The following is an 11,191-nucleotide window of genomic DNA, read 5'->3' as shown; positions in this document are numbered from 1 at the left end:
GTTGTTATTTCAGAGGATGGACATTAGAAACGTGTATACGTCCAAGGATATCAACATTCATTAGAAAGTGACACATTTTAGGGCAGAAGCTTTAATATACCAATATAAAAATAATATGTACATCAAAGGAAATAACCATTACGTACACACTGCCCAGATCCCTTATCACAAACTGTTCCGCAATTTACACACAGGCAGCTTTGAATAAATATTCTACAGTAAACGTAGCTGATAGAAGTTATCAGCAAAATCTGCTGGAATATGGATCTTAGTATAAATATGACTGCAGCTGCATTCCTGATGGATGTACAGTCAACCCCACAGGATAAAAAAACAATTCTAATACATCAAGACCAAAAAAAACATTTACCTAAATATGTTGGCCATTACAGATATGTGCAAATGTGACAATACTTTTAATTAACGTACAGTACTAACACTTTGTCAATAATACACAAGTTTCCATTGACCAATTTTCTATTTTTACTGTTTGTCACAACTACAGAGTGATAAATCACATACGATAGTGCCATTTCAACATGCTCCACTTTTGACCTTTTTTCTAAAACCATCTAAAAAGTTAAATAGTGAACATGACCTTACTTTAATGAACATACATAGAAAATCTTTACATTCAAGTTTTTCCATGTCACTCAAGGGAATTTTCAATTATTGTATTCTAAAACGTACATTGTTAATAATCAAAAATAAATACATAGTTGGAAATATTTCATCTCGTCAAGCATTGCTATGGACAAAAGTCAATATTTATTGTACAAATGTCCCCTCCAGTAATAGTGTACAGTCTATTAATTTAGTATATTCAGACAACAGTATTCAAATAACACCACAAAGATGTCCTGAAACATTTGACCTATGAATATTCTACAAATAGAACAATAGTGGTGCTTTATAGAGAGAAGAGGTGTATTCCACAGTGATGCAAAATAAACATTTTCAAAAAGAAACAAAATGCGAACAGGAACATTTGGAGAAAGAACAACCACCAGCACACTATTTACAAAGTCAAAGATCATAAAACCTGAATAACTTCAAAACTAAACAAAAACAAAAAGGGACGTAAGTTAAGTACTATGTCGGAGACTTCTTATAAAACAAACACGACTGAACAGATTGAACACGAGCACAGGTCGTGATGAGCAAAGTGACAGCTGTCGCGTACTGAGCATGTGAGAATGAGTATACTCAAGACCCGCTGATATCAAATAGAAGCTGTGGCAGGCTCGGCATTTTCTGATAGCTTCTCTGTGAATGCTTCTCCACTAGGGGGCAGTATAATGTAGTCTTTGTACCACACTTTGACCCGACAGGTTTTACAGCTGCTGTGCAGATTTATCAAATGAAGCCAACATTGGCAATTTTCAAGACATTTCATGACACCAAGCTACCTTTAACAGGCACAAAAGAATCTCACTATTTACATACATTTCATAATCAATTTCAAAAAGGCAAATTACGAGATGCAAATCCCCAAATTTGCAATAAAATGGCAGTTTTACAGAAAGCTGTGCGTTTACAACAGAAATTCTTGTAACCAACTGACCTCTATGTGCATGACTTAACGGACAAACATTCATAAGTGGACATTGTTTGCATTATTTATGTAACAGTATGGGGGTTAAACTCGTCAATGCTTTTGGAGAACAAACACAAATGCGCTCTCACGCCATCTAGACACGCACGCGCACACACACACACACAATCTCTCTCTCTTTCTCTCTCTCTCTCTCTCTCTCTCTCTCTCTCTTTGGCTAGACGATGGCTTTCACTTCCCTCCGTACATCCTCTCTATGTCGGTGAGATAGTGGTTCTTCAGCTCCTTCCTCTTTAGCTTGAAGGCGTCCGTCACCAAACCCGTTTCGGGTGTCCAGGGCTCTGGACTTAAACGCACTTTCACCGGAATCTCAAAACGTTGCAGTTTGACTACGAGGAAAAAAACAAAACGATATATATATATTCAAATCAACAAGTAGTCTATATTCAAATGATGTGTTTGTTCTACGAGTACCATTTTGTGATCTTGGTGCATAATGTCTTTTATTTTATTTTATATAACACAGGGAAGGTCTTACTTGTGGCTGCAGCCTCTTTTATGGCCTCCAACACCTCCTTCTCCATAGCTGGGTGGTTGCAGATCTCTTCCCAGGTGCTGGTAATACCATTCTTACTGGCCCGTTCCGTCAACTGCTTCTGATTGGGTACCACAAAGCTGATCACATAGCTCTGTTCACTGGATAGAGAAGAACATTGAAAAAGGGATCGTGTTATTTTTTAGACTGCTACCATTTTTTAGACTGCTTTTCGATCTGAGTGTCCCTGTGCTTACTGTTGGTCGCTCTGCATAAGAGCGTCTGCTGAAATGACTACATGTAAAAATGTACCTGTTTGCGTATGCACAGATGTTGTCGATGAGGGGGCAGTTCTTCAGGGCCGACTCCACTTTCCCCAGGGAGACGTACTCCCCAGCCTGCAGCTTGACCAGGTCCTTCTTACGGTCTGTGGATAAGGAACACACCGGGCCACTCATCAGTGAGGTCCATCAGACTACGGGGCTCGCAGATGTAGGAGGATCTGCGAACCGTCGACGACAAAAAAAATCAAAATCTGTTCTCCGAGTCTTCTGCCTGCCGTACGGAGCACGTGTCTCAACTTCAACTTAATTTTGTCCTTCGAAAGGAAATTAGTGTGCAGAGCAGGGGTCAGAAACACATCGCCAGACCAGCATCGCCAAATGCCAACAACATGACACGACACAGAACACACGATGGAGACACCCCCTTCCCCCAAAGGGGCCAATGGCGGGGTCCGGTTGGGACGGTACCCCCACAGCGGCGTCTGGACGATGACTCACCCACTATCTGGAGGCAGCCGTCGGCGTGGATCTCGCCCACGTCTCCCGTGCAAAACCACCGCTGGCCGTTCTCGTCCACCACAAAGTCCTCGTTCAGGTGATCGCTCTTGTAGTAGCCCATGGTGATGTTGGGCCCGCCCAGCATGATCTCGCCCCGAGGGTGGGGCTTGTCCTGGCTCGTGTAGCCGCCTTGGGGAAGCACAAAGGACGCGGACCTTGTGAAGGCGGGAGGGAGGGGTCGCGCCGGCGCCGGCGCCGGCGCCCGACCGCCGTCGACCCGTTACCAGGAAGCGGGAGGGCGTGACATTGGGGTTGTGTGCGGAAACAAATGCAGGCATATGTGTGACGGGCCCCATGCAAAATAGGGTAGCGTTGCACAAAAGCTGTCGAGCAGCACTCGACCGTCTCAACAAGGAGTGCCAGGGGGATGCAAGGGCCCAGAAGTGAAGCCCTATCTTTCTCCCAGAAGTGTGGGGGTTTTTTTTTTCTTTCTCTCCAGGGGTTAACAAACGTACCTTCAACCCAGTCTATCAGCTTCAACTCGCAGCAGACGAGGGGGGCCCCGACTCGCCCGGTGCTGTAGTCCGCCACTGAGGGAGAGAGAACACAAAAAGGCTTTCGGATCAAGATGGAAATGAGGGAACCTGAGGAGCTAACCCTCGTCTCACTGACCGGATAGCTGCTTTGTATGCCACAAAACAGTTTGTTGTGTGTCACCAACAAAGCCTACAGGTCTGTCTGTGTACACTAAATAGGGCACACCCTCGGCGTCCATTTATCTAACTGGGACTTTTGGGTCTTTGTCCTGGAGTCACATGGCTGATTTCGGGGGGCTGACTGAAGGCCTTGCAGCTATGCAGAAGGTACAGTGGTTGAAGCCCACGGATTTTTCATCATTTTCGATGTGTGTCAGAATTGAAAGGTTATTACTAGAGACTGAATGACGTAGTTGTGAATATCCAGACTGCGTATAAATGGTTTATACTGTGGTCATGTATAGTATCACCATATACTGAAGGATGTATATTGACACAACCAAGAGCATGAACATTACAGGACTGATAACCCCGACTATCATTTTCCACCAGCCTACCATTCCTGTGGTATCAACAACCAATTTTCGTTCATCATTTCATCACAAGTTGCTGCTTGAACAGACCCACTTACCAGCCGGCGCTCCCCACATGCACAGAACCCCCCGGGCATCTCAAGAGATCATTTAAAGGTTGCTTGGATGGGGACCACAAACTAAGGGAAAGCCCAGGTCATCAGACATCAGCATCAATTTTCCCCAACAGCAAGTAATTAAATTTGTCTTAAATTAGAGACTGGGAAGCCTATTATTCTCCCATTACAGACAGTCAGTCTTTCATCTTAAACCTCCCTCCCTTCTCTCCCTACCTTCCTCCCTCCCTTCTCTCCCTTCTCTCCCTACCTCCCTATTATTCTCCCATTACAGACAGTCTTTCTTATTAAACCTCCCTCCCTTCTCTCCCTACCTCCCTCCTCTCCCTCCCCACCCCCCCTCCCTCCCCCCTCCCCCCTCCTCTCCCTACCTCCCTCCTCCTCCCTCTCCCCTCCCTCCCCCCTCCTCCTCCCTCCCCCCCCTCCTCCTCCCTCCTCTCCCTCCTCACTCTCTGTGATGGTTCCAGCTCCGCAGGTCTCCGTCAGCCCGTAGCCCTGCCCCACCGGGCAGCAGAAGCACACGTTCATGAAGCGCTGGGTGGTGGAGGACAGAGGCGCCCCTCCTGACAGCATCATCCGGATGTTTCCGCCCAGCAGAGCCTTCACCTTCTTGAACAGAATCCTGGGCCCCACACACACACACACACGGTTTACGAGACGTTAGCAAGGCGGGACGATGCACTTTTCCCCACTTAGAGATTCCCCCCCCCCCATGTCAAAAAGGACAAATTGTACACAAACAAACTGGAACCCATTAGTCAGATACGCCTGTCTGATTTGATGACGTACAGACATTATACCGTTTGTATTACTGAGTTTATCCGTTTGGTAACAAGATCGGATCCAGTATCAGGTACGTGTTGAGTAGGGAACGTTCTAGAAGAACCATGGCCCGGGCATACTCACAGGTTGCAGATGGGGGCGTCGTAGCCCATTTTTATCTGCTCCAGTTTGTAGTTGTAGCCCAGCCTGAAGAGGGTCCTCTGGATGTAGTTCATCTCCTGCACCTTGTTCATCACATTTTTATAGATGCGGTCCATTATCTCCTGGTAGATAAACAGAAACCCTAAATCAGATCTTCCGTCTCCACCGACGCATATGTACAAATATTTACACGCAGGAAGTCATCTCGTGCCGCGCGATATCCTTTACTTGACAAATGGTTTGTCACAACATCTAAAAAAATTTTTTTTTAAAGACTGCTTTTTCTAGAAGTTTACTTACCGGAACAGCTGCCATCAGCGTGGGCCTCAGCACAGAGCAGTCTCCTTTACTTCCCTTTTTGATCTTGGTTGACTACGGAGGACAAATATTCGAATAATCTTTCAGCTATCGATGTCACATTCAATGTCCTTGTGTTAAAAAAAACTAAAAGACTTGAGTACCTGGTCAGAGAGAGTCTGTGGTGACGAGTATCCGACCCTGCATCCGTATGTGACACAGGAGATCTCAGCGGTCATCTCCAGCACGTGGGCCAGGGGCAGGTACCCGATGTAGGTGTCCGTGGGCCTGCGGAGGAGCGTGGGAGTCAGATGGCTGAGCGGTGAGGAAGTCGGGCTAGTAATCAGAAGGTTACCGGATCGATTCCAAAAGTCAAGTCAAGACGCGGACATCCCTACTGCTGCCAATGTGACGAGTGCATGACCGCGAGCGGTGAGCAAGCTCCATCTCATGATCTACAGAGGACGCTGCGCATGGATCACCGAGTCGCCGGGGGGGATATGGGTTTACGATCAAAACCAATCGGATTTGTCACATCCCCATCTGGGTTACGACGCTGCGGCGCGCAGCACCAATAACACCCGGCTGAAGTAAAGCCCCCTCACCCCAGGCCAGGAATCCTCTCACACTGGCCCGTCATGCCGGCTATCAGGTTACTGTGGATGATCATGACGCCTTTGGGGCGGCCGGTGGAGCCGCTGGTGTACATGACAACGGCCAGATCAGTGGGCTGGGGGGACTGGACCTCTTTGCTCACTGGTAGGACAGAGAGGAACACACACACACACACACACACACCTGTCACTAAATGGGATAACGCCATAAGAGTATCAACAGCTCATGTCTGACTGTGCTCCAATAATCCGGTGTCTTATCTGTTTAATGCGCTTAAGGGACATAAGCATGACATCTATGCCTTTGAGTGTTAACTGTACATGTGTCTTTTTGGTGTTTGACGTTGGGTGTGTTCCCCCCCCCCCCACACACTCACAGTTCTCCGGTTTGGCTCCCAGCTCTTGTACGGCCTGCATGGTGTGGATCTGGACGTTGTCTGGATAACCGGTCTTGCTGATGGTCTTGTTGTCCACGTAAATGATGTGTTTCAAGTTTGGAATCTCTCCCAGCACATGCTGTACAGGACAGACAGATCGTTACAACGTGTAAACTGTATTTCTTGGGGTTTTGTTGCAAAAGTGATGGTCTTGTCCAAGTAAATGTTTCCAGTTTGTAACCTCTTAACAGAATGCGCTGTACAGGACAGACCTATCGTTACAATGTTTAAACGGTATTTCTTTGGTTGTCACAAACAACCAGTTCTTTTTTTTGTTGGGACATGCATTTGTTCTCATCCACAAATGAAGACATCGACTGTACTTTGAGTTTGGTCTCCAGAAGCTCAGCGCTAGTGATGAGGTGAGTGGCCCCACAATCCTTCAGTCCATAGGCCACTGCTTCCTCCCCCAGCGTAGCATAGAGTGTCACCACTGTGAACGCAAGCAGGGTTTCTCATTAGCATCTCAGGCCTACAAGGACATTCCCCCCGAGGCAAGTAGGGTGAAGTACCTTGCCCAAGGACACAATGTCATTTGGCACAGCCGGGAATCGAACCAGCCACCTTCTGATTACTAGCCCGACTCCCTCACCGCTCAGCCACCCGACTCCCTGTCATAACACCAGAGTCGTAACGACACGGCCGACACTCACGAGGAAAGTTGCGTCGGAAGCAGGCCTGCGCCGTGATCATCCACTCGGCCCGCGTCTCGCAGAAGAGGGCGATGGTGGCCCGGGGCTGCTGGCCCAGCGCTGCCAGCCCGCTCCCCAGGTGGTCCATGATCTGGTCCACCTCGTCGTAGGACAGCCACCTGTACTCCCCCAGGATCAGCTGCAACAATACAAGACAACATCCCCAATGTGAGTCTGGCTGGCCTACCGCATCCAGGGCCGTCAGGACACGCTATGAGCGTAGCTAGGACTTAGGGGCGACGCGCAGGCCCTGGTTGTGAGTGCGAGCGAGGGGGGAAAGGCTTGTGAGGGGGGAGAGTGTGTGTGTGGGGGGGGGGAAGGGGCCCGTTACCTTTTTGAAGACCTTCCCGTTGGGCTGCGTCTCGTTCTCCTCGCTCAACACCTCCCTGGTGCCGAGGCAGTTGGCTTGGCCGAATCGCTGCACGGCGTGTTTGAACAGCTTGTCCAGGGTGTCTTTGCCGTCAAAGTCCTCCCGGGCCAGGGAGCCAAAGTGGTCCACGGAGCGATAGGGCCCCTCGGGTTTGCCGGTGGTCGACTTGGCTTTGACTCTTTTGGCCATGGCTTTCTTCTTCCCCGGGTCGGTGAGCAAATACCATGGGACAAAGGTGATCAGCGTGTACAGCCACATCAACAGGTACACAGGCGAGAACACGATGTAATGCATGTCTATCTTGCCGCCCATGGTCGAAGAGGGGGGGGGGGGGGGGGGGAGTGATTGGTGCAGAAAGAAAAAAAAAGAGTGCTCTTGCGGAAAGAGAGTGCGGTTCAGCCAAGTACTTCAGCACGGGGGCGTGGAAAGGTAGAAGAGCACGTAGCCAGACGGTTTGAATGAAAACGAGCCCTGAAGGTGCGGGCCTTTGTTGCAAGCTTTACAGGTGGGTAGCAAGGTGACTTGTGGAGCGATGGTTGCGCGGAAGGGGGGGGGGGGGAGGGGAGGTTGGAAACACGGAGAGAAAGACAGAAAGAAATCAATGTTAGTTCTTTGAAAGCTCGATAGAGAGTACGCTACATTTCCCCAAGAAACCCCAAGATCAAAGACAAAGAAAAATGTTGTGAAATAGCCCAAAGTTACTGCAGTTTGTTTCCCAGGAGAACCCGTGTCTGCGTTGCATGTCAAAGTGACGGACCTTCCGAGCGCTGGCACAGCCCTCACACAAACCTCCCTTTGATTGCTCACAAGCAGCTGAGAATTTCAACACTTCTGACTTATTTCCCAGAAAACAGCAATTGTTACATGAAGTATTGGTAGGCTTGCGGAATGGATGTCCAATCCCTAATCTCTAGGAGCGAGTCATGCAAATCAAGAGTTTATGGAAATGTTCAATTTAAAACCAAAGTCGCAATGGCAGGGTACAATGAATGCAGCTGAATGTGTGTGAGGCTTGTGTGGGACCGGAAGCAGAACAGAATTGATTTCTCAGCCTTGTGCAGTTGATCAACAGATCTTTTGTCTAACAATTCAGATCATATGATCATTTGACGAAGGAATAATAATGACTGTAAAATGTTAATGAAAATGTCCCCTGGAGTAAATTGCTATATGTAAATAGACTAAACAGATAGGCTGGAGGCCAGCAGTTTAGCGCTTGAAAGTGAGGCATGGACACCCAAAAACAGAGTTTAAGTCATTGCAGATAATTCCCTAAACAATTAGATAGTTGAAAGATGTACCACTTTGTGCAAAATGGATGGTATTATCCTACCTTCTTTACACTATTAAAGACTAATGACAGCAATGCTACTACTATTATTACTACTACTACTACTAATAATAATAATAATAATAATAATAATAATAAGTAAAAAATAAGAAATTATAGATGCCACAGCCTAAATTGGTTTATATCATCTTTACTTTTTAGGTAAAGTAATTTCACACGGAGATTACTTGAAATCCTTCAAGGGAATCAGGACCCATGACATCATTAAAAACTCCTTGTTCTAAGAGGGAAACTAAGCCGAACAACACATTGTTTTGGAAGTCGAAGATCGTCTTAACAATATTAGCCATAAAGGAAATCTGTTGACAGAATAGCCATTTTAATCTCTCAAACGTCAAAACATGTAACTGTCCCAAAAAGGATGCCTTCTAGGCACGGATGAACCTCAACCTGGACGAAACCTGATTCCAATCAAGCAGCCAACCTGTAGATGTGCTTAAGAACACAAGATGCTCATCGTGAGTGGTTTACAGCGCTCGTGTGCAACTGATCTGTCTAATCCCATTTGCTACTATTGATACCATGGAAAGACGTCACAAATCCAAAGGAATCCTTTAGAATGCGCATATAGCATTTGCAACAGACGTAATTTATTGAGACACTGGTAATTAAGAACATTTTACATTAAGTCTTTTCGCCAGTCTTAATCTATTTATCCACTGACGACTAATTTGACGTTGACAAGTAAAATATTCAAAGTTTCAAACATTGAGAAGTCTATTTTCGCTAGAAAAATCAACGCCCATCCACAGAAATGTGTCGCGTATAGGCTTATCAAACTGGCAAACTATTGAATTCTGTAGGCTATCCCATTCCCAAATTCTGATGCCACGTATCTGATTTAACCCAACGTCAAATCGTAAATCTTTAAAAGTGATACAAATGTCAATTTATTCCATATGACTGAGGAAAGACAATGAGCCAATGAAAAGACGATATTGACTATATGCAAATAATGTGCCAAGTAAAGTAGACAACGGTTACGCAAAACACTAGGCTACTAAGAACGATGATTCATTGACTATGTAACCTATAATGTGCCATTTTCAGTGGACAACGGTTCCGCAAAGCACTACTAAGAGCAGTAAGTTCATGCTTACCTCAAGTAGACAAACTGCGCTGTAAAGTTATTTTTTGTTGAGGGGACACTTCTTTAATTTTAAGAATTTAAGAACTTTCTTGGTCAACGCAACTATCTGTCTGTGCTGTTCTTGTTCCTGTGAGGTCCTCTTATAGAATTGACACATGTCCTTGTAAACGCCCATATTTTTAACCGGTTAGTATTTGACAGGAAGTGATGAAGATGTTTCTTCCAAACGTACTCGGAGTACCTGGTACTGGTGTGAGTGACTAACCCTTATTCATAGCGCCCAGTTTCAAACCCAAAACGTTCACGCTTCAAGACAAACACAGCTGTATCCTCATGCAATAACGTACACATAAGAATAAAAGCAGTTGACCCACATAATCATGCTTTTGTACGCGTCTGGCCTACTAGTGCAATCCTTTGGATAGTTTTGTACATGTTGTGTAGGTTGTATACCAATTAGGTTGCAATACAAAACGTTGCAATATTACTTGCAATTCAGGTAGACTGTTTTATAGAACACGTTCTTTTTTTTTTTTTTGGACTAGGGCTTGCATTTAAGGGGTAGTCTCTCGAATTGTAATGGCCACGCTAGCTATCAAGTCACATAGTAAACAGATTTGGTCCAGACCATAGACTATACTACAAACACGCAGTGCTAGAGCAATCTCTACAAAGAAAACGCTAGATATCGTTAGCTGTCTACATGCTTTGCTGTTCTCATTTCATTCATTCATTCATTCATTCGTTGTTGTTGTTGTTTTGGGCTGCTTTCCAGCATATAGGACTCGCTCGGAGACATCAATAAATGTAATCCGTTATCTTTGACATGATTCATCAGGGTTTTCACAAACGACACCCATTAATTATCTAGTAGACTCGACAACGTGACATATGCACCACTGCTCCAAAAGAACAACTTCCTAAATGAGGGATCATTCTAACGAACGATGATGTGTGCTTGGTCTGTTTACAAAGACAGCTAGCGCGGGCTTCCCTTCCTGAATGTTAGACACTTTGTTAGCAATATGCCACGAATATTATTCAACGCAGCTAAATAAAACAGCTGACAATTCCCCCAAAATATAAAACTGTTTTATTAATCTTCCAGTGTCGGTTAAGGGTGCTAGCTAGTATAGCAAGTTAGCTTTTCATTCTTACCTCAACACAGCAGTCGAGACGTCGGGGACCTACCCACAAGTATGAATGACCGATAGTAACCTAAAGCTGAAAAGAGACAATCCGGAAACTTTGCGTCATATGAGTCCATATCTCTCAGCCAATGTGCTTGGGTCTGCGTCACATCCATCGGGGTTGGAAAATTGCATCAGTAGTTGTCTAGTATTTGTCATCATGCTGAAA

General features: G+C 45.8%; 1 protein-coding gene across 5 annotated transcripts; it reads right to left on the bottom strand.

Annotated features, from left to right (window-relative positions):
- Positions 1–75: 75 nt before the first annotated feature.
- On the bottom strand, positions 76–11,046 carry acsl4b (acyl-CoA synthetase long chain family member 4b). 5 transcript variants are annotated; one of them, XM_084683735.1, is made up of 15 exons: positions 10,991–11,046; positions 7,353–7,586; positions 6,983–7,160; positions 6,653–6,762; positions 6,270–6,408; positions 5,884–6,034; positions 5,443–5,566; positions 5,282–5,353; positions 4,964–5,103; positions 4,507–4,679; positions 3,388–3,462; positions 2,873–3,061; positions 2,403–2,517; positions 2,094–2,251; positions 76–1,944 (listed from the first exon to the last, which is right to left on the bottom strand). In XM_084683735.1, the coding sequence occupies exons 2-15, from the start codon at positions 7,578–7,580 to the stop codon at positions 1,787–1,789; spliced, it is 2,010 nt and encodes a 669-aa protein (XP_084539861.1). In that variant the 5' UTR covers positions 7,581–7,586; positions 10,991–11,046; the 3' UTR covers positions 76–1,786. The 5 variants fall into 5 exon arrangements, with proteins under 5 accessions (XP_084539861.1, XP_084539860.1, XP_084539859.1 ...); XM_084683734.1 differs by having other exon boundaries at positions 7,353–7,589; positions 9,843–11,030; XM_084683733.1 differs by having other exon boundaries at positions 9,843–11,030.
- Between the last annotated feature and the right edge of the window lie 145 nt (positions 11,047–11,191).

The sequence above is a fragment of the Hypomesus nipponensis genome, chromosome 20 (assembly GCF_054491055.1).
Source record: "Hypomesus nipponensis isolate SF chromosome 20, ASM5449105v1, whole genome shotgun sequence".
NCBI classification, from domain to species: Eukaryota; Metazoa; Chordata; class Actinopteri; order Osmeriformes; family Osmeridae; genus Hypomesus; species Hypomesus nipponensis.
The sequence above is the reverse complement of the archived record's forward strand: the minus strand, read 5'-3'. Positions and strand labels throughout refer to the sequence as shown.

Bases quoted from the DNA above. Each gene is read 5' to 3' on its own strand.
- acsl4b (XM_084683732.1), bottom strand. From the start codon at position 7,703: ATGGGCGGCAAGATAGACATGCATTACATCGTGTTCTCGCCTGTGTAC. The intron at 6,035-6,269 runs GTGAGTGTGTGG...CTGTCCTACCAG, and splicing joins GGGAGCCAAACCGGAGAACT to TGAGCAAAGAGGTCCAGTCC. The intron at 2,518-2,872 runs GTGAGTCATCGT...CCTTATCCACAG, and splicing joins CGGCTGCCTCCAGATAGTGG to ACCGTAAGAAGGACCTGGTC.